Source organism: Dermacentor andersoni, chromosome 2 (assembly GCF_023375885.2).
Source record: "Dermacentor andersoni chromosome 2, qqDerAnde1_hic_scaffold, whole genome shotgun sequence".
NCBI classification, from domain to species: Eukaryota; Metazoa; Arthropoda; class Arachnida; order Ixodida; family Ixodidae; genus Dermacentor; species Dermacentor andersoni.
The window spans coordinates 102,387,148-102,410,241 of record NC_092815.1 but is presented as its reverse complement, the minus strand read 5'-3'; the positions used below and the strand labels follow the sequence as shown (position 1 = coordinate 102,410,241).

Genomic DNA, 23,094 nt, shown 5'->3' with positions numbered 1-23,094 from the left:
GTGCTTTTTGTCTCCCCTTTTGCGCATTCTTTTATCTTCTCGTTGGAGTGGCTTTTTCTGGCTCGCCGTGAATTTCACGTTCCCCCGTCCTCCGGTCGTGTGTGTGTAATATATATTCGTTGTTTTCTTCATTCGAGAGTGCAACGATACGTTTGTCTTGATCCTGGGAGTACCATCATCGTGATATACCCTTGGCCTGCTTTAGCGAGATTTGCGAATTCTCGGCTTCGTTCTCGAATGCCCGATATGTTTAGCTGCGGATGGATTTGCGCATATTGCGTTAGCGCTGTCAAGAACACGTATATGTTACAGAGTTCAAAGATATGTTTGCGTTCTCGGTTTGAATGTGCGAAATTCCGGGAAAGACTCTTTTTAACGCTTACGAGTATTCTTACTACACCTTTTGGCGAAGCGAGTGAGGCATTGTTGGGACTGCGTGCGTGGGGGAACTCGGAATATGTTTGTGTGGGACCCTATATTGAATCTATTTGGAACAACCAAAATATTAAAGTGAAAAGTACAACAGAGTTGAGCGCGGAGCCAACTGGGGGATAGATTTTGTCGTTGTGGTTGCTTGGTGGTGCGCCTTGTCTAAACGTGTTGTTGCTTCCTTATGCTTTTATTTTTTTCTCCCCTTTTTAGCATTGTATGTTTCTTTTTTATTTGCGTGAGCAAAGCATCCAGTTAATTCTTTTTAATTCGAACTCAAGTCACGAGCAAAGGGAAGAACTCGGGCATCTTTTTCGGCGTTCGTGAACCGGGCATCCACCGAATATTGTGTGTACAGAACGGAGGCAGCGTGTGTTACTGGAGGCCCGCCTTTTGCTGCATGCCGCGCACGAGTTCGTGTGTCTTATTCTCAGCCACGGCTACATTTCTATCGGAACTGTATGCGAAAGCCGCCGTTCATTCATGTATCGATTCTCTCTCTCTCTCTCTCTCTCACACACACACACACACACACACGCACACTCACACATACACACACATGCACACACACACAATAATTATACCGCTTTTCTTTAAAATTAATCCGCGGGCCTTCGTGGTGCCGCTTTGGCGTCTCTGAGAGCTTGACCATAAGCTTCCCTATACGTATCTGCTGACGTGATTATAATTATTCACAGCAGCCTCTCTTACGTTCATAGTTACGGAGTTCGCCTTTCACTTGCGGCGTCCTCAACGTTTCGCGCATCCATTGCGAGCGCGTGCAAGACCGTGTAGCGGGCAGGGGTCGGTCAGCTCGCCCCTCTCCCGTGCGTGTAAGCGCGCACGCGTGGCGTGACTCGCGCGATTTCCGTTCATCGACGGAGCGTCGCGTGACTGCCACGCTTAGCGCCGGACGATGTGTGCCCGCCTCTGTCTATGTGTGCCCGCGGCCACGAGCACCGCGGCCTGCCCGTCATCTTAGATTTGTTTCTTATCTCTCCGGACCGCGTGCGAGCATAAAGCGGGTGGCTCCGCCGGGTTCATTACGCGAACGCACCGCATATTGTACTATATATGGCGTGCAGCCGGGACTCTCGGTATTTTGGCACTTTAGGGCTTGTATGCGTTGACGTCATCGAGGCCGCCGTATAGTGTCGCACAGCCGGCACGATGCGCGTTACGTCGATTCACTTGCCCCTAGCGGCGCTATGGAAGCGAAGCGACGATATGGCGTGCGTGACGTCACGTGAAGACTCGCTGTACGAGCCATCGCTCGCGTCGCGCAAACTATAGCACAAACGAGCGTCGTGTATACTTAACGGGCGTATATCGCGCAGACCATTCACTGTTTGCGAAAAAGTTGAGAACAGGCACTCATCCTTGCCGCTCTGGCGGCCTGGATTTGTATACATCTCTGTCACCCTCCTCACAACTCGATGCGGCCCCTATAGAGAGCTTGACGAGTTTCCTTCTCCTCGCTTCGTTTCATTCACTCTCTCTCTCTCTCTCCTTCATTCTCTCTCAATCACTCAGTTTCTTCACTATTCCTCGCATGTGTCTTTCTACGAGAACCAAGCCTTATGGCTTTCTTTCCTTTCTTTTTTTTTTTTTTTGCACACGTGGCTCTAGTTTTGCGTAACGTGGTCAAGCAATACATTGGCCTTGCTTCCAGTATACTTTGGACCCGCCAGGCTTCGACTGCCGTCACTTTGGTAAAATAAAGCGGTACCAAAGAGGGGAACTGCTTTAACGATTACACAACGGAAATCATTATTCGCAGCAGCCGCGGTTGCTCGGTTGATGTGTATACTGTCGAGAACGAGGATGCTGGTTCGATTCCCGGCCGCGGCACGTCGCTTCCCAACGGGGGCGCTGTGCGAAGACGCTCGCGTGTACTGCGCTCTTCGATGTACGTTAAAGGACCCCAGGTGACCAAAGTTAATCCGCGCTCCGTAACCATACGGCGTTTCTCAAATCCCGTGTGTCGCTCTAGGATGTCAAACCCCGCCGATCAATCAGTTAGTGCGGAAAAGCTGCCGCGAAGTCGCCTTCCCCGCCACGGCCGCTATACGAAAAGGCCGACTGCATGCATCGCACTCTGCTGTGTTGGCTATAATTCAGCGTTATACTGTGCAGGTTTCCCGTGAGTGATCTCGCATAGCTCACCCACGAAGTTAAAGGGACACACTAAAGAGAGAAAAAAATGAAAGCCGGCAGATCCCACTCCCTGTGAGAATCGATGTTATGCGAAGCAGTGTGCGGGAAGCCTGCCAAGTTAACGAAACGACCATGAGAGCAGCAAGACGTAGGCGGCTGTTTCATGACCTACATGACGCACATGTCGTGACCGATGATATATGTTCGTCATACACTCTTGTCGTTCTATTTGTTTGTCATAATTTTAGTACATACCAAGTTAAAGAAACGACCATGGGAGAACCAAGACGTAGGCGGCTGTTTCATGACCTACATGACGCGCGTGTCGTGACCGATCATTTACGTTCGTCATACACTCTTGTCATACTATGCCAATTTTTGTACATACGAAGTTAACGAAACGACCTTGAGAGCACCAAAAATGTAGGCGTCTAGGTAGATAGATACTGTCAAAGTAGCAAATTTTCGCCAAGAGATGCTCCGCATTTAAATATCAAAGTGTACTATAGCCTTAGATTTCTCCTCTAGTAGCCAACTTCTTGCTACAAAATTAACCTGAATGCAGTTTTCAGAGAACACTTTCTCATCTAAACCAGTTTAGTGTTCTGTTCTCCTCTCTGTCTGCCTGTCTCTTTGTAGTGTCGTTTTGTTCGCTACTGAGCAGCCCGTGCTCACAAGCCTCACGAAACGCTCACTGCGCTGCCCCTTTCTCCGGTTTGGAACGCATTCAACATGCTTCGGCCGCCCTCGTTCGTGCATGCTCGCTACCTCCGACGTACGCGCACGGCGCACGGCTCATCCTCCCCCCCCCCCCCCCCCCCCCCCTGCAGGTTTTGCTTTCCCGCAAGGAGCCGATATCGTTTCGCCCCCCCCCCCCCCCCCCTGCCCCGCGGGCTCTACGGGGCCGCCGTTCCGCCGGGGACGCCCCCCGGCGGCAGTGCGCGCGTGCTTGCCGCCGTGCACGCGTCACGTGTTGCTTCTCGTCTGCTCGCTTTTTCGTGAGCACTTTTACTTTCCCCGCGTTGAACCCTTCTGCCCAAGATGCCGCCGCCGGAGAGAGGTTACGTGCGGCTCGGTGAGCGCAGGAGTTCGCGATCGATTTTCTGTTTGCCGCTTCTCTGTTGAATCGCGCGCGCTTTGCTCCCGGGCACGCCGGCTTGGGCCTCCCGTCGGGTGCGAAGTGCGGTGCACCGCGGCATTTAACGCGCGACAAATAAATGCCGGCGCGCCGCGGGATGAGAAGGTCGGCCGTTTTGAAATGTCAGTGCAGCCGCAGCCTCCTTCGAATTCTTTTAGCGGTAGGCGAAGCGGTTTCCCGCGAATGAGGTCGCGGCGAGTCTCTTTAAGGCATGTTGACGAAGTAATGATAGTTCCCTTATTTTTCACGATGAAGTTGAGGGAAGCTGGGAGAAAAAGCTGAGAGACAGCTTGACTATCTCGGGCCTCCCTTACATTACTGGAAAGAAAATATAGCTACAGTATGCAGTATTTGACTTCTACAGTTAAAACAAGGTAACATGTATCGCATTTATGAAAATATACTTTCTGGCAGCACTAGAAGTGCTAGAAGTGCTGCTTTCGAGCAGTACTAATATAGGATTTCAAGAAAGTAAGCGCATGATTGGAGACTAAAAAACTAATGAAACAAAACAACATTTAGAAATTTGAAAAGAAAGCACGCCATGCTCTTCTGGATGGCCCTCCCGGAACGGTCTTTTGACTGTTACATAAGTTTAATAACTCCGGAAATTTGTTTCTTAACATCTGTGTTAACATTCCCGTTCTTGATTCACCGTGCAGGTATTCAGCTATTGAACCTACAATTTTTGTCGTCACGCAGTGGCGCGTGTACTCATTTAGGGCCGGAAGTGCCCCAACCCACGGTTATTCTTCTCTGTCGAGTTCCCTCGCGAAGGAAACTGCGCGACACGTGCTCCCGATGCTCAGCACGACGCACACAAACGGAGCCACGAGTCGCGTATTATTTCAAAATGGCTTAAAAAAGAGAAAGTGCTGCGCGCAACTATATTCCGGCACTACCCTCGCATCGCGGCTCCCTCTTCCGCACATATACCGTGCGCAGAAGCCGCCGTGCAACCACGATGCAGCCTCGCTCGCGGCGTCGGTCACGAATCCGCAGTCATCTCCGGCGCTCCTCGTCTTCCCGGATTTTTCATTTTGCGCCACCCCGGGCCTCTCGCGCGGTAACCGTCGGACGGCAGACACGCGCAACTCGCTTTGCTTGTTTGTTTATTTCTGTCTTTTTCTTAATTTTGCTCTCGCGTTCGACGAGAAGCGCTTATCCCCGCTTGGGAATTGGATGGAGAAGCGCGCGCGTGCCCACGTGATCGCAAGTTCGGTTCGGCGCTGTAGCTGTTGTCACGATTTAGCGTTCCTCGTGTGCGCGAAGTTAATGGGACGCACGGAAAGAGATGGAAGCAGCAGGTCTTTTGGGAATCGTGAACTCTGCGAAAGAGGAACGGTAAATTAGCTTTATAAAACCTTCTCTATATCTTTTTTTTTTTTTTTGCATCCAATGGAGGTGCCGCTCGTTCTCTTCGGCTAAGCGCCATTTGACTCTTGTTTGCGAAATCACTGATGGAACCGCTACGCTCGAGCGTACGACATTGCGACATCAAACATACGTTGTGTTTTTTTTCAGTTGCTCGTTCTGCTGCCAAGTCCGAGGTTGCGGGATCGAATCCCGGCCGCGGCGGCCGCATTTCTATGGGGGCGAAATACAAAAAACAACCGTGCGCCGTGCATTCGGAGCACGTTAAAGAACCTCAGGTGGTCAAGGTTACTCCGGAGTGTCATTGTGAGGCACTACGGCGTGCCTCATAATGATGTCGGGCTTTTGTCACCGCACATAATGCCCAGGTAGCGTGAGCCCGGGCTGGCAACCTCGCAGGTGCTTTTCTCAATAAAGTTTTTTTTTTTCATCCGTCCGTTTTGCCACGTGAAAACACAAAAGAAAAAGAAAATGCTTTTCAGTTGCTCCCTATCTGTACATGAAAATTAAACAAGAAGGCGACCGAAAATTATACTGGCGGGTTTTTCTTTTCTTTCCTTTTCTTTTTCAGCTGACTCTAAGCAGCTCATTGTTTGGTTGCTCATTGCTTAAACGATCTCGGGTGGCCACTCAGATTGTTGCATTGCTCTGAACACGTACGCGCCTATTTAATGTAATCGACACGCACTTACAGTATTACAAACATACACTCAGTGTGACAGGATACTAATGTCTGCACGTAAAAGAACTTAATACATTTATAGATTTTCTCCGTACGTATTTTAGACTCTTTCTTCGTTTTTTATCAGTGCTGTTTTTGTTTACCGATATCGCAGGGCTGCCATTGCAATGTTTTAAACCGTGTGTCGCCGCCACCATCCAATCTGATTCCTACGCTAAATAAAAAAATAATGCCAAAGATAAGCAAAATAAAGGTGCATAACGCATCGCGTGCTATAAATGCGGTTACGCTACTCTTTCGGTCGCTAATCGGCTTTCCCGTCGGGTTCTGTGTCGTTACTGAAGCGACATCATTCCCTCCGATGGATTTAAGTGATTAGGTCTATCGTTAAGCCGCCGCTTCTGCTGCTGTTGCTGCTGCTGCTGCGTGTACTGCTCTTGCGCTTTTTAAACTCTTGTACTTTTTTTAGATGCTCAGTCTAACCATATTCCGTTAATGGGAAGCGCTCGCGTATGCTCAGTGTGTATTGTTATGCTTTCTTACACCTTCTTTTCGAGCTGTTTGTGTTCTCTGCGTGACGGCCCGCTGTAACTTTTATTTTTCCATCGGTGCCGTGCGTTTCGCGTGTTGGGACCCTGCGGATGTCCGTCGACTCAGTGTCTCTCTCTCTCTCTCCCCACCAGGGAACCCCGCAAGGTAGTTCTGGCCAAGGGCCCCACGGGGTTGGGCTTCAACATCGTCGGCGGCGAGGATGGCGAGGGCATCTTCATCTCCTTCATACTGGCTGGAGCACCCGCCGACGCCAGCGGGGAGCTGCGGCGCGGAGACCAGATACTCTCCGTGAGTCTCTCGCCTCTCTCCTCATCTTCTTCTTTTTTTTTTTTTTCACTCACGTCTGCTGCCGCGTTGAACCGAAGTCTGAAATGCAGCACCGCTCAAGGGCTGCGCAGCGACAGTGCCGGAGCGAATTTATCCGCACCGAGAGAACGGGGAACGTCCGCATCCGCTGCGTCGGGCGTAAAAACGCGCGCACTGTAAAATCGCAGCAGTAGCACCCAGGAGAGTGTACGTTCCTTTTTCTCAGATATGCGGAGAGGCTAGACCCCGAGGCACCGGGTTTTTCACCACCATAAATTAGTGGGACTCCGCGTTCCCGGCATGCGTGCTACATTCACGTGCGCGACGGTTCGGGTATACAGCGCGTTTATAATCCCACGAAGCGCGCGCGCCCTGCAGAGGGAGCGGTGAACTGCGAGCGGGCGCATTTGCCTTCGCAGTTTTCATCCCGCTCCGCGGCGGCTGGACTGTACTGCTCGGAACGGAGTATAGATGTGCCATGCACGGGCTGCACGAGTCACTTCGACGCGACGAGACCGGAGAACTCATGACCTTTCGACCACGTTGGCTTTGTTCTGCGAGGTTGGCGAGCCTCTGCTTTTCGCGCTGCCACGCAAACGCGTGTGCCCGTACAGACGTTTAACTTCATCTCCGTTTCCCCGCATTTGACCTGGCGTGAACTTTCGTGTGTTGACACGGGACCTGACATTTAAGCTTACAAACGTGCTGTCGTCGCAGAATCTGCTCCGGGTCGGGTCGAACCCGGGTGGAATAGCCGACGCTGCAACTCCTCTTTCTCTCTCTCTCTCTCATCCTCATCTCCGCAGGTGAACGGCGTAGACCTACGGCACGCGACGCACGAGCAGGCGGCGGCTGCCCTCAAGGGGGCCGGTCACACGGTCACCATGGTGGTTCAGTACAGGCCCGATGGTGAGTACGCACGCACCCTTTCACTCTTTATCATTTGGGACTCGATTAGGCAATGCGAACTTCTCCCCCCCCCCCCCCTCCATCCTGGTCATTCCCGCCGTGTGTATATATATATATATATATATATATATATATATATATATATATATATATATATATCGGCCTGCTCTGCCTTCTGGACGATCGTGACTGCGAAGCCTTCCACACGCCGTGGGTTTATTCAATAGCGTGGGCCATTACGTAAACCCTCGGTGTTTGAGTGGGCCGAGTGGCCCCACGCTTCGCAGTTCTTGGCGACACTATGATATCGCCGTTAACTTATCCGCCTGTCTTGTCCTGCTCCTGTTGTTTCTTTCATTTCGCTTTTCATTTCTGCCCTTTTCCAGTGCTTGACGATTCATTTGCAAATCGATGGAGACATCGTTTCTTGTAGCACGAGGACGTTCTTGCTTTACAGAGAGGGCCCAATCAGCCATGGAGTTTAGTCGACCTAGATATACAGGTAGTTGTGGTCGTTATGAGAAAATTGGACACTGCGCCGGGTTACCTTTACATTATTCAGGCAATTCGCCTACCTAGCCTTCCATGTGCATTGTTCTGTTTTAGGCTCTGCTGCCTTAGAGTGTGGCCGTAAATCGATTAGAGTATAACAGCGTAGTTTCTTCATTTACATTTCACTTGTACTTACTCAAACTTTCATGTGGTTTTCCATGTTGCCTCTTCGTGCGGTTCGTGTTCATCAGTAGGGAAGTAGTGCGAAATAAGCTCGACTATACGCTCGACTACACGCACCTTTGAATGTCCAAATTATGCCGCTATCCTCAGCCGTCACATAGCACTTGCATCAGAGTCGGTCTGCGTCGTGTGGTAGCCGCATTTGCATGCGATGTAAGTGTACTAGTTGGGCTGGGCGGGGAGTGAAATCCCGAATCAATTCACTGTTTTGGTAACCATTTTCCGTCTCTCCGTGAACAAATTGATGATGACCATTACTTTTGCGTCGGCTACTGTACTTTGTTATTCCCTTTTGTAATTGCAACGCCTTGCGTGCTTCTTTTTTTCGAGCAGAAATGAATGGATGGCGCCAGCAGATGCTGCGTTCAAACAGTGATCTTAGTATATATATAATACACACGGAGCCGGAAGACCGAAGCGAGAGCAAATCGGAAGCTTTGTTGAATAACTAGCCCATTTTCCTCACTCCGCTGCATCGCAATTTTCGATGCGGAGAAGGGCCGATCGCCCATTGCCCGCGACCGCTGTCGCTGTGACGACAGTGGCCGACGAGGGGTGGCCACGGAAAAGCGGCAGCCCCGTTATCTGCATCTGACAGCCCCAGCGTCAATGCAACGATCGCCGGACAACCTCCCCGTATATGTTTACTGTCGCCGCCGCTATGTACCCGCTGTACACCCTTAGTATTCTTCCTTTTCTTCTGGGCTTTTTTCTTTCGCACTTCGTTTATCGCTTTTTTTTTCTTCTTTCCTCTAGCTTTTACCGTTGTCCTCATGCTTATGCGCTTTAACGTCGTCGTTGGCGCGGCCGGCGTCTTCTGGGAAAATCGAGAGCTATTTTATCTGCGCGTCTCCTGCGAAAGTAGGTTCGCCGCAGTACATGGAAGCATTGTGGGAAAGCCTTTTTTTCTTGTTTTCTTGGCGCTCTCCCAAGTGGGGCGGTTTTTCGCCGGCTTTCTTACCTATTGATGTCCCTCGGTGACGGGGCTGTGGCCGCTGACGGACGCAACACCTTTTAGTTTAGTCCCGCCTCGGTTTTTCCTCTCTGGCTTTTCCGTCTCGTGGACGGCGCGCCCTCCGCGCCTATCGCACCTCGCTGTGAGCGCCTGCTCTCGCGCGGCGCTCTCCTGTTGCCTCCTTCCACCCCGTCGTCCTCCGCCGCCGCCGACGCCGCATCACCGTAATAGCGCTGCGCCAGCGCACCGCCACACCTGCTGCGGACGGGCGGCGCTGCTTAGGAGATGGGCTGCTGCTGCTGCTTCTGCTGCGGGGCACCGCCGGCATGACGCCGGGGCTGCTGAAAGTTGCATCGCCGCTCGCCGTTTTCGTTGGCGCCTTCGGCGAGCCTGGCGCATTGTTTTGTCGACTGGAAGAAGAGGAGACCAGCGGCCGGTGGCTGATGCATTCCTGCAGCTGCGTGATGGGGGACCGGCCCGCCCGGCGCTTAATGGGTGGCCGCCGTGGGCTTTGCTCACCGTGCGAGGGGGGATGGGACCGGAGTGCGATAAAAGAGAGGGAGAGGCACACGCGAAGGACGACGAACACGAGCGTCTGTTTGCTTTCCGCTTTCTTCGCTTCTTCCGCGGTAGTGTTTCGCCAATTGGCCTCACAGCGGGTCCCCCTGAGGCGCTGACTCTGCAGCGCACGTTTGAGACGGCGAGAGATATGGGCAACCTAAGTGTGAAAAACTGCTAGTGCGAGTAAGAACTGCTCAACATTGCAGCGTTTCTTTTTCATTATCATTATTATTTTATGACGGTGCGGCATCGCTGCATAAACGTGGTTCTTCTTCTCCGGCTCTGGAGACGATAATCGCGCCGCTACCCACTTATTTATTTATTTATTTATTTATTTATTTATTTATTTATTTATTTATTTATTTTTACATACTTCAATCCATCTCGGGCTAGCGATAACATCATATGTCAGTTGCAGGCGAAAAGTTGCGAAAAGCGTACGAGAAAACGGAAGGAGTGAATGTCATTGAAATGGTTTTTTATGCTCGTCTTCCAGGTGTTACACTGTGAGCAGAAGTGTGAGAATGCATCGTTAAGAACGGTATGATCTGATTGACTAGTTCGGTGTTTAAGGCTATGAAACGTGTGAGTTCTGTGACGTTGCACTGCCCCCAAGATCGACCCGTGTTAAAATCGCTAACGAGGACACAGTGCTACGGTATCAAGATCCGCCCACCAAGTCATCACCTTTGATTACACTGTCTCCTGGATCTGCCCAGTTTACTCGGCCAGCTAGCCGTCCACGCAAAGCATGATCGAAAAAGCCAAAGAAAGATTCGCATAAAAAAAAAAGAACATGTCTCGTCTTTTGTGCGTTCTGCTGTCTTCCCTTGCTTAGTGCTTCCGTACTACCACGATTCAGCCATTTTTCTATATTCCATTTGCTCGCTCAGCGCCCACTTTCAATATTGATGTGGCGCAATTCAAACGGAAAGCTTTTCTGCTCTTCCTCTCTTTTTTTTTCTTTTTGTAACCGTGATTGAATTCAGGAGTCAGCGTAGAATCCATTTAGGCCCTGCACCAAATGCACCGCTGGTGTGGGCGCATATGGCACTCGAGCTTTCCTCCGTCACGTCGAAAGCGTCCTTGTAGCAAAGGAAGAAAGCTTGGCTGGACGATGCGAACTTTTAGAGAACTGCTGAGAGGAAGCTTGCGGCTGTGGCCAATGTCCGGAAAAGGAGTATACTCCTTTTCAGTTGTACGGGAATTGCAGCAATTTTATTATCAGGCAAGGGGCGAGATGGTTTGAATGAAAATTGTTTCATTATTTCTAGAGAGAGAACTCGCTGTAACAAATTGCCGGTGTGTGAATCTGCCTTGTACTTTAGGGCAGATTCGGGGTTTTTCAGCGGTGCTTCAGGATTGTAAACGTCGCGCTTTACTTTTTTGAAACTGTTCTCTTTTGGCCAATTCGCATAATATGCTCGAGGAGCTAAATGGAAAGTGTGCGCTTCCGTCTATCACAAAAAGAAGAAAAGAAAGAAAAGTCATTACGAGAATGGAATTTGTACGACGGAAGATACTGTATACGCACGGCTTGAAAGCTCGGTACGTTAACGACCTGGGGAAACACACGAATAGCGAGCATTATGTCGAGGCCTTTTATGTCTCTGAAAAACCGAATGAAACGGTTCGCGTACGCGGTTTTTTTCCTCGTTATTGCGCGCGCTCAGATCCGATCGAGAGTGGTGCAGCTGCAGGCTTATTTCTTATTCAAGGCATGCGCCAGACATCCTGCAGGCGCGACATGCCTCTGTGGCTCTCCGAGCGACCTGTGTGCCGCGGATCGTATAAAAGGCGGTCGATGGCGGCATGCAGTGCGTACTCCGCGTGCACAGTGTACGTATACGTTCCGCAAACTGCCGCGGCCGCCCCAATAATCGGCATTTTGCAGGGACTCTGTGAAAACGTGCTTCGTATAATTGCAGCGCGGTGGGATATATATATATATATTTCAACATCAACATTCATCAGACATCAACAATCACGTTCTCGTGACGCCTGCGGCAAAAAGGACGTTCCACGTCCGCCGCCAAGGTCTGTGAGTGGTGGCGCTGGCTAACACTCCCAGGGCTCTACTAGTACACATAAATAGCCAAGAAAGTGGATGGGGAAACAGCGCCGCGGTAGCTCAATTGGTAGAGCATCGCACGCGAAATGCGCAGGTTGTGGGTTCGGTTCCCACCTGCGGCAAGTTGTTTATTCATCCACTTTAATTTCCATTAATTTATCGTTTCATTATTCCATTTATTAAGCGCAAGTAATTTCCCCTATGTTGTCCTTGGTGTCAGTGTTTGTTGGCTTCTTATGATATGACTAATAAAAATCGGGCCCCTCGGTTAACCCCCTTCCTTCTCGTTTATATATATATATGTATAATATGCGTGCATGCTTGCCTCGTGAAAACGCTCTCAGCCAAGGTATACAGTTGGGGTGGGCGTCGCTACGTCGTCATCGCGGGGGAAACATGCTGCGCTTCCCGCAATATCCTCCTTTTGCTCGTCATAAAGATGGCTTATTACACGGCGTTGTCCATCCTTGCGGCAGAGCCTTGCATTTCCCAGACGGCGGTCTGTGGGCGTCGGTTGCTTTTTATAACCCGCTTCGCGCGCGCTCTCTATAGCTATGATGGTATACACACGAGAGCTTGTTTGCGGTGTCCTCGTCTAAGGCCGTGGGCGTGGAACAGTATCGTATACGCCGCGCACTTGATAGCGTCTCCTTTCGAGGGTTTTCTACGCTTTAGTGTAGAAGCACTCGTCTGTGTTTGCTTGCTGTCGCAACTGCGTTAGAGAGAGTTAGACAGATAGAGAGTGTGTGTGTGTTAGTGTTCTAGCCAACTTTAGCTTTAGTATGCACTACTACATAACACGACGAGGGCACTAAGACAAAGGAAATCGTGAGATAGGGCGAACATTCGCTATCCGCGAGGCCTTTATTGGAAATCGAATGCAAATGGTGGCCTTGCGTGATGTCCTCGCGTGCATACTCGCGCGCATTCGACTGCCTCGACGTCTACTTTTCACGGAGGCTTGCGTCTGATGTGTGTAGCGTCACGTTCAACGACGTCTCCGCAGCACCGAGCGATATTTACGCGGATAATTTCGCCGCTTCCGCGGAATGCGAAGCAGCAACCAAATATTCCGCCACTTTCGTCCACACGGGCGTTGCTCAGGTATAGGAATTAGCTAGGGAACATAATGCCGAACAGTAAGTTCAGCGGCCTCCCTAATAGCTAAATTCAGGGAATGTGGACAATGCCGCCAGCGTGAGTGCATTGTCTACGAATTGCCGTTACGTGGCGACAGTTGCGCAGTTTCAAGCTACGCACTAGAACAAATCCCATGGATGCGGAGGTGTACGCAAGGTATAGTTGGTGGAGTGATCACTGCATACAGTGTCCCAGCCCATGCAATATGCAGAAAAACTGTAGGTGCTCGCGTTCTTCTGTTCGCACGTCACGCATTCCTTGCTCAAACTCTGACCCGCAACGGCTCGGACGTCGTTGCGTTCGTTTTCCAGCTCGTGTTCTACGACAAAAAACCTACAGCTATATATATATATATATATATATATATATATATATATATATATATATATATATATATATATATATATATATATATATATATATATTGACCGATTCAAATCAACTCTCGGTCGCACGTCTTTACTGCTTGCCAGAAAAACACATTGATCATTGCCGCACTAATTTGTACGTGTTACGGAGTGCGTGTGGAGACGTTAGCGCGAGACCTGTGACACCTGGAACTAATATAACTTCGCTTGTCCATTTTGATATATATATATATATATATATATATATATATATATATATATATATATATATATATATATATATATATATATATATATATATAGAAAAGGACAGCGCCGGGAAACTCACCCCCTCCCGCATATAAGCCGGTATGGTATATCTAACTAGTGATTACCGATCGCTGTAACTGCGCAGTCTGCCTTCGAAACACGATTTGCTTCGGTAGCTAGCTCGATGGTTACCACCTTAAGGCCTATAGCTCTTCGGGTGGCCCCATATTAATGGCCCACCACCATATTTCCGCTTCTCTGTATAGGAACCCCGTGTCGCGTGGGACCGCGTTCCGCGCCGTTATCCTTCAGCGCGTGTCTCTCGTCTCTCCTCATCGTCTTTCGTGTCTTCCTTACGCTACAGCCGCTTTTCGCGAAGCCGACGAAAGTCTCCTTGTCCGACCCCGGATGCCAACGCTGCGGCTGCTGGGATTTGTGCGCGACAGCTGCCGCGGAGTGCTGATGCCGCCCCATGCGCTGCGCTCCATGATTCAGAGCGCGTCCCTTGTTCCGGCCCCTATAGCTATAGCTGCCGACACATTCCAGTCTCCATTTGCCACCATTTTAGCTCTCTCCCTTCCTCTTTCTTTAATTTTATCTCTTGTATGCGTCCACATATCAGTCATTACTGTGTCCGACGCCGACGCTCCTGTTTCGCTTCCTTGCTCCTGAAAGGCTCCATAGCGCGCAACGCGTTGATGAAGCATTCGCGCCTGCTCAGCGTCCCCGGTTCCTTTCTTGCCTCCCCGCTGTTTCCTTTGTCTGTCGGCACGTCCCTTGTAAAGAGGAATCGTTGTTTCCAAGGGGCGCTCTTTCTTTCTCTCCCCTCCGCAGCGTGTGACGATTAATTACGGTGGTGCTCCACTGATTGCGTGTTTTTGCGGTAGTGAGCTTGTCGCTTTGGTCTACGTACCCTCGCGCCCCGTTTCAGAGGACTCTGTTATTAGCGCCCATAGTGTATCCGCGGGAGCACTCGGTGCTGCGTTGGGACTCCGGCAAATGAACTGGAGAAACGGAAAAGCCTGAAAAAAAAAAAAGAAGCATTGCGAGCACGCGAAGATTTGGGGAGCATCTGGGAGATATACTGAGCGCTCCGAGTAGCCACCATTAATGCCCTCGTATGTACGAAAACGGGGCAGGTCTATGAGAGGGATATTCGCAGAGGAACGCACGCTATTCGCATTCAGAAGTAAGCTCTGTATTGAGCCTACCCTCTGCGGAACACGTTATCGAATCGTGAAGAGCCTGCTACGAGCGTTGGAATGAAAAGTGTTAGGCGTAGCGTAAAGCTTGAGACAGGAAAACAGCGGTGTGGATGAGAGAGCAAACGGAAGTTGCCGATAGTCTATATAGTTGAGAATACGAGGAAATGGAGGGTTCACAGGCGCCACGTAATAGTTAGATAGGGCACATAACTGTTTACGCGGAATGGGTGCCAAGGGAAGGGAAGCGCAGTCGAGAGAGAGAGAAATAAGGGAGGAAGGAGAGGCAGGAACGTTAACCATACTGAGTCCGGTTTGCTACCCTACACGTGTGGAGGGGGATGGAGTGAAAGAGAGAGAGAAAGAAAACAACTCTCTATCGCACTATCACATGCATTAAGTTATGTGCAGGATGTCTACAGTCAGGCACTGAAGTCTGTTGCATTCAGGTAGCGAAGAAGCGCTCGTATGGCTTTCCGGACTAATGAACTGTGACGCCAGGCTTCCAAGATCTTTGCTTCGGTGAATGGCAGAAGAGCTTTATGGGTGGTGCACATGTAACGAAATTATGAAATTCGCAGGCATAGAATTATGTCATCTGGCGCAAGACGGGGATAACTGGAGATTGATGGGGGGAGAACTTCCTCCTGCGCAGTGGGCATAAAATATACTGACCATGGTGGTGCTAGTAGTGGATGATGAAATGGTGTAGTAGAGTGTACGAGGTTAAATTTGTTCCACAATTCCATAGGCATTTCGGCTCATTCGTGCGCCCGGCTGTTTCGCGTTTCGTCCCTCTAAATGTATTTTTCGGTCTCCGCGGAAAGCGGCGGTCTTGTTTCGGGTCAACGAAATGCCCCGCACTCGTCTGAGTTAACCAGGGAGATTGGTTTAGAAGTAAAATAGCTCGCGTTTACAGCAACCTCCTCCTGCGGTAACAGAACGTAGCCTCCCCCCCCCCCCCCCTTTCCTTCTCTTCTATTTTCCTGTTCTCGTCTAGACCAAATTCGCCCAGTGCTATCCATCTCTGCTTAGCTTCGCCCAAGCCGTATAGCGAAGGCTATGCGCCACTGGTCCCCACTTCCTTCCGGCGTGATGCGCACCGTCCTTCTTCGTTAGCTTGGCGAGCCGCCGTTTGTTCGCGTTTGTGAGCCGCGGATGTAACGTTCGGGCGCAAGAAATGTGGCAGCCGGTGTACGCTGCGCGTTATTCATCGTCGAGGGGTTAAATTGCGCCGGGCGAAATGCAGATAACGTCCATGCACGTGTACAAGGCACTGGGTGCACGTTAAGGTACCCCCAGGGGGCCAGAATTAATCCGCAGACCTTCACTATATGACGTGCACCTCGTGGTCATGTCGTAGTTTAGGCTCGTAAACCCGCGGAATTTAATTAAACTTCGCCGGCTGCCGGTGCCATCGGTTGTGTAGTGGTTATATCGGTGTTAATATTGGTGTCGTTTAGCGCGTTCTGGATTGAACGTTTATAAGTACTCCCCTTCTGTGGAAAGTGCGAATTTCATTTAGGTGGCCGCATGAGGTAACAGACGGCACGTTTGCGTACGTTTTACTGTAACAGACTTTCTTCTCTTTGGGATTAGGCGCCGCACGTGCGTATTTACAGACCGCCAACGGCAACGAAATTTCAGTTCGACTAAGTTGGGTAAAAATGAGTATAGTATTTGTACTAGTGAAGCAATCTCAGCAAAGGTGTAGGGCTGGTGATCGTCTTTAAATAGCACCAAAGCAGACGAAGCCTGCACTTGGTGCTTAGCAAGTATGACGCAATTCGTAGACCACGGCCTCCGAGATTTCTGGCGCGCGGCGCGCCGCTTATAAATCTAGGTGGGACGTCATGCCGAGGAGCCGCGCTGACTCTAAACGTTCCGAGTTCTGCGTCATTTCCGACGAGTGTTAATGGCGGTGCTTGATTTTTCTTTATTCGTCTTTTTTCCCTCTCCGATTTCCGCATCAACAATGTCTACTTTCGCGAGCTTCTTGTGACGCACCCACTCGTATTCCAAGGTTAAAATTTTGCACCGAGGCCGCTCAATATCTGCACTGCGTGAAGCTAGACTTTACGCGGTCTAGCATATTGTTGCAGTTGGCCTTTAATAACCGCGCGTTTCTGCAGACGGCGAAATCGGTAGGATCTGCGGGAACTTGCAAGCTGGCCGCGGTACTTGAACAACACGACTATAGCCTGCAGCTGGTTTATTATTCTCCTTTGTCTCCTTTCGCCGGACATATTTTTAACTTGCGCTCAACAGCTGCACCCGTGAATGTCCAAATGTTTTGAAAGTCGAGTGTACGTCTCAGCACTTGTCTCTTGCCAGCGGAAGGTCAAGCATGACATTCCATCGGTGTGCATGCTTCATTGTGCTGTCAGGAATGAGTAGTGTTTCACTTTTTTTTTTCTACAATGCATCGGGTGTTGACGTGCATTGCACGTGCGTGCGTATGCGGAAGTACGAGAAGCTCCGTGCAGCGTCATCTCGGCAGTTATTCGCTCTCGCGACCTAGCTATATATGTACGCATATGCTTGACGAAGCTGCTGCCTAGAATTACGGGACAGAAGCTACGACGTGGTGAGTGATTCATGTATTACATTACAGTTATTTCCAGGAATGAGACATGGCTTGAACATGACACGGACGGCCATGTCGTATGCGACGGCGAGCGTATTGGTGACGTTAATTCTAATCGCATGGTAGATTCTAAAGCATCTGTGGTCGCCGAACGACACCCGCGTATACCAAGAAGTTGCAAAACGTCGCTTTTCTCAAAAGCGCCGAGCGTGCGAACCAAGTTAAGACAGCGGCGACTCAAGTGACAGTGTCCGCGGTTAACATTTACTCGTAGTGATTTACAAAGTATAGTCTTACCAAATCCACTTACGCAACACACAGCTATTTGATGCGGGCTCTTGAACGCTTCTGAAGGGTTCTTGATGGTACGTTTATGCGCGCACATTTTTCATGCCGTACCATCTACGCTCTTGCGACACAGCTGCGTTGTACAGGGTCGTCGAGTTTCCGGGGGAACATCTCAATAGTATTTGAACGCTCAAGGCACTTAAATTCGTAGTAAAACCCGGAGATGTATGTTTCTACATGCATATCTTCATTAAGCTTCATATCGCCCACTCCTCCGTATAGCAGGGAGGGGGAGATGAATGCAGACAGGCTTATATGCAGCTGTGGTGTTTCCCCTAAAAGTTCACTACCCTCTACCAACCTGTACGTTCATGGCGAATGTAGAATCAAGGTTTGTAGCATTACTTTCATTTCTGGGTTGATCGGTATGATAATTTCTGTAGTTAGACTTCCCGGACCGTTCAGGTCGTATTCCAAAGGCGACTGACAGTCTTTGTAAATGAAGCAGTTTACTCGAAGCGATTCTCTTAACACACCGTTGTGTTTGTTGCGATAAGTTTGCGCCAGATACCAGGAGAGTATGGGGTTCTTGTGGACAACGCGATTGGTGTCCCCCGTTTGCATGGAGGGGGCTGGCGAGGGAGCGCTGAGCCAATCTTTCACCTGGTTGCGTCTGAACGCGGTCGCCCGAGCATGAGACCATTCGCGTCGCTCTGTCCGCTACCGTTCGATGCTCATGAAAAGCACCTCTGCGAGGTGCATCTCCTGGAAGAAGCAATGGTGGCAGTGTCGCGGAAAAGGAAGCGGGGGAATCGATGCTCGCCCCCTCCTCTCGGATCGAGCGGCTCAATAGCGGGCGAAATAGGGGCGCTGTCGGACCGCGGAGTGACGTACTTCCGTGCTAATTGACTCTGATCGCTTCTCTACGCCGTTTTGTTGGCGCGTTTTATTCGCCCGTTAGTTACAGTGACGTCGCGGCGTCTTCCACCTTGACTCGGTGTACCTGCACCGTTATGATTTCCCCCTCGTTCACGCGCATGCCGTGCCGTGGGGCGCCGGTGGTGCACAACAGACAGTGCCCGGGACGCCTAATTCCTCTTTCCCATGAATCTTTGAACGAGGCGGCTTGACGCCAGGAGGCAGCGGCAGTGGGCGGCGGCATGTTCCACCGGCGGCGCGTGCGAGCGCGTTCGCCGGGCCGGCGTTCCCCTCCGTCGCAGCGCGCGGCGTCCGCCCCTGCCACCGACAACGCATGCGCCCATCGATCCGCGCGGGACTCTCGACTCGGGCCCGGCGCACCCACTCCTCCTACTCGCCTCCGGGGTCCCGACTGACGACGCTCCAGACACGCGGCACAGCCCATCAAGCCGGCTGGCCGGCTCCCGGTGGCTTCGACGAGCGCGCGGTTCGCGTCGAAGTTCCGGACGCCGGCGTTCGAGTTCGCCCGGTCTCATTCACAAGTGCGCGCGTCACCGCGTGCGTGCGTGCGTGTGCGTGTGTGCTTGTGCGCGCGTGATCCTGTGGACGATCTCTGAGAGCGTGGCGTGTGTTGCCATGCTCGGCCGTGTTACACCCGCTCCGGCACCGTGTTCTCCCTGAGGCCCCCGCGGACCGTGTTATGCCCAGCGAGAGCTTCTTGGTTCCGGCCTGGCCGCCCACGACCACCTATTGCGTTCGTCGACCGCCGCCGTCTTCGCTCACGTTCTGCCGTCGCGGTCCCCGGGAAGGCCGCGCTTCTCGTCCGTCGTCGCCTGCGTTGCATGTGTGCATCTATAGCGTAGCCCTGGAAACCATCCGGCGAGCGTCGTCCCGTGGTCGCGCGTGAGGCTCAAATGCCCGCGCCACGCACCCTGTGCGGTGAGCCAGATTGCCACCCCACTCCTCGCTTTCGTGCTCCCGTCGTTTGCATTCTCCTCCCGTGGCGCCGCGCTGACTCAGACTCGGAAGCCACGCGCCGCTGACAGCGCACAGACCATGGCTTCACAGTCGCGCGCGGAACCCTCGGCGGTGTGTCGGGGGGGGGGGGGGGGGGGGGGGGGGGGCTCCCTTTGTCGCGCGCGGGAAAGAGAGCACCGCGTCTCGTCTGTGATGCCGCCGCTTCCCTCGTCTGCCCGCACTTCCTCTGTCGTCAGAGGAAGGAAGCGGCGCTGTAGCAAATTACCCGGAGAGAGCGTGCTTTCCTCCTTCACCGATATTGTTTTTCTGCTTTTTCGCAAGGTGCTCTTTAAGTTCGAAGTGCTCCGGATTTCTCGGGTCACTAAGAGATTTCGTGATCGCACTTGCTGAGGTGACTGTTCCCTTCAGTATTACGTCTAGGCATCTAGCTCGTTTTTCTTGAGGTCAGCTTGCCAACAAACTTCACGTGCGCTTTCATTGCTATCGCCTGTGCTTGCTAGTGAATCATTCGTAACGCTTTCTGTATCACGTGGTTAGTTGTTTCCTTCGCGTAATTTCAGGAGGTATACAATTTTCCTCTTCTGCATCTGTTCTCTCTCTCTACCTTCTCTCCCTGTCAGTTTCCGCCCCTCCCTTTCAACCGTATAGCCACACTGCTGAGAGAGAGAGAGAGAGTAAACTTTATAGAAAAGAGCACACGAGTGTAGGTAGCTCTTCCGCTGTGCAATGGGTGGTCTCCTTAGTCCAGGCGACCACTGGCCTTAGCTGCCCTTCTCGCTCGGTTGACCAGGTTGGGCTGGTCCGTGGAGTCTTAGCTGGACAGCGCTGCCTCCCACTGCCGTGTTGTGGGGTGTGTTATGGGTGCGAGCTGTAGTGTCCTTGCGCAAGCCCATACCATCTGGTAAAGCGTTTTCCATTGATCGCAGTGTGGGCATTTATAGGAATATAGCGCAGGATGTATAGCGTAGTAGAGACTCAGGTGAGGGTATGTGTTTGTTTGGAGTTTTTGCTATATGACGGCTTCCTCTCGCGTCAGAGCATTATGAGGCGGCGGTAGTGTTAACTGCATGGGCTCGGGGTGCAACTTCTCGGCGTGACTCTCTCGCGGCTCCCGGTGTGCATGCGCTTGGGCGTAGGCGTGTGCTTGCTGATTGCCGCGTAAGGACTCATGCCCCGGAGTCCACACGACTTGTATATATGGCGGGAGCTGGTGCTCCCCAATCAGAATGCGATATGCAGCCCTGAAAATCTTGGCCTTGGAAAAATTTCTGCATGCCGTCTGATAGTCCTTCAAAACTATGACGCACTCCTGCAGTGCGGTATCGTCGTGATAGCTAATGCTATCGCTAGTTCCTCTGTCTCTGCAGTGCTCGCTCTGGAAACCGACGGCGCATTTATTTCGGTCACGTGATTGTCGGCTACGCTGGTGACAAATGCAGTGCTTCTTGCGGTGCTGACCGCGTCTACGTACAAGACATTCCTCGCAAGCGCCTGCGCTCGGACACGTCGCCGCCTGTTGTGGAAGTTCGGGTGCATGTCTCTTGGGAATTGGTGAGACGTGCATAGTTTCCTGTATTCGTGTTGGTATTTTTGTCAGTGCGCTGGTCTTCCGTACGGAATATCCGAGACATTTCAAGACGCAGTGTCCCGCTGTTGTGCGTTGTAGCATTTACTTCTGGTTTACCAGGTGGGCCTCTATAATTTCCCGTGCGTTGTTGTACACCCTTATCTCCTCGAGGCGAAAAGTAGCCGTTGCGGGTTGGAGTCCGAGCACTTGCTTATACGCCTTGCGTGTCAGCCTGTCGGATACCTCCACTTTGACGCTGCTGACGTTTACGTGACAGTAGATGTAGCTGGACAGTTACAGTGCGGTCAGCATTAATCATACGACTTTTCATTTTCTTTATGTTATTAAAATAACCGACCAATTACTTCTACTACTAGCAATCATCGTATGGAACGAAGAGAATGGCAGGCAGCCTTCCAGTTCAGCATTAAATGGCCATCACGTCTCGAGCTTCCGAGATACTTGTGCGAACGGTTCCCGCTTCCTCCTTTGCGAACATTGCGAACACGGAGAGCGCCGCTTTTTCGCGAGAAGACTTGCAAGGCCTGTGCGGTCGATGACTGATCGCTACAAAATCGACGAGGTCACGCATAGCAGTGACCCGCTGTGCTGTCGCTTCCTCTGCCATACTCCCCTTGAGTCAATAGCGTCATGTTTCTCTACAAGGTTTTATTTGTTTCCTGACGCTTGTAACTCGCTACCAAGTGAGTGTCCTTGTGTAAGTTTTCTTTTTCTTTGCCTGTCCGGAACTTTGCTATGACAACACATTTCTGACAAAGCAGGTGTTATCAATTTTCCCGTTGCTTTTCATGTTGTCATTCTCACTGAAGACCGTATGCGCGCAGGAAACTATTCATACTTCTTGTTCCATTTAACTCGCTGCCTCCGCACGCCGCTTAGCACGAAGTCGTGGGTTCGATCCCGGGCAATCCGATGGGGGTCGATCGAATGCAAAAACGCTCATGTGATGCGCATTTGGTGCACATTAAACAACCCCAGATGGTCAGAATTAATTTAGCCCCCCACTATACACGGCGTGACTCATTATCAGATCGTGATTTTGGCAGGTAAGAAAGAAAGCCCTGAATTTAATTTTAATCAGAGATATAAAAAAATTACGTAACGTCTTGGGCACCAATCTGTTCTCGGGACGTTTACAAAACCAGCCCCGCCTCCCTCCACCCCCCATGGAAGTTCCCTATGTGTTTTCCCTATTGAGCAGCGGCGGCCACTGAATTGGAACTACTCTCGCCACTAGGGGTCGTCGGACGGGTGACGGTGAACCCTTCCAAGGCATGTGTCCACCGAGCCGCGCTAACTAGGTTAACGTCAATTAACGCAAAAAGGGAGTCGCTATATACGTAAAGAAGAGCTCGACGTGTCGTCAAGCTGTCACGTGGTGCTGCTGCTTCAGGTGTTAGCTTTCGAATGGCGTATGAAGTGAGGCCGTTGAAAGGCAGCACGACGCTTAGCTTCCGTTCAGGATGGAAGATTAGGAATCAGTAAGAAACTGCGTTTACTGACATCAGGACAGGTTCGATTTATCATTGAAAGGCCGCGCCGGTTCAATTCTAAGGCTGAATGTAGAGCAGCGCTCTCGCGATAGATGGGGTCGCTTTTGTGCTGGGGGGAATGGATTCCTCTTGAGTGATTTAATACTCCTTCACTGAAAGGGCAGACGGAGAAGAATACGGAAGTGTTCGGTTGCGACGAGGTTTTGAAGACTGCCCTTTCTTGAATGCGTAAGGGAGCTTCCGGCTCGTTAAGTTAGTTTTAGTAGAGAAGGCGTCGTTAGCAAGTACCGTCTGTGAAGAAAGCTGCATTGATACGCTTGGCTCCGAACAGCGCATGCACGTGACCTTAGGGGAGTCGTTGCGTGCGTCAGTATAACATTTAGAAGGGTGGAGTTATCGTGATAGGTGTGAGTA

The 23,094-nt window shown here is 51.1% G+C and overlaps 1 protein-coding gene across 9 annotated transcripts in view; it reads left to right on the top strand.

Annotated features, from left to right (window-relative positions):
- dlg1 (MAGUK family member discs large 1) overlaps positions 1 to 23,094 on the top strand; it is a 735,259-nt gene that overhangs the window by 683,517 nt on the left and 28,648 nt on the right. For all 9 annotated transcript variants that reach the window (XM_055076706.2, XM_055076707.2, XM_055076705.2 and 6 more), the window contains 2 exons: positions 6,464 to 6,620; positions 7,445 to 7,547. In XM_055076706.2, coding sequence (XP_054932681.1) covers positions 6,464 to 6,620; positions 7,445 to 7,547 — 260 coding nt within the window. The remainder of the gene's footprint in view (positions 1 to 6,463; positions 6,621 to 7,444; positions 7,548 to 23,094) is intronic.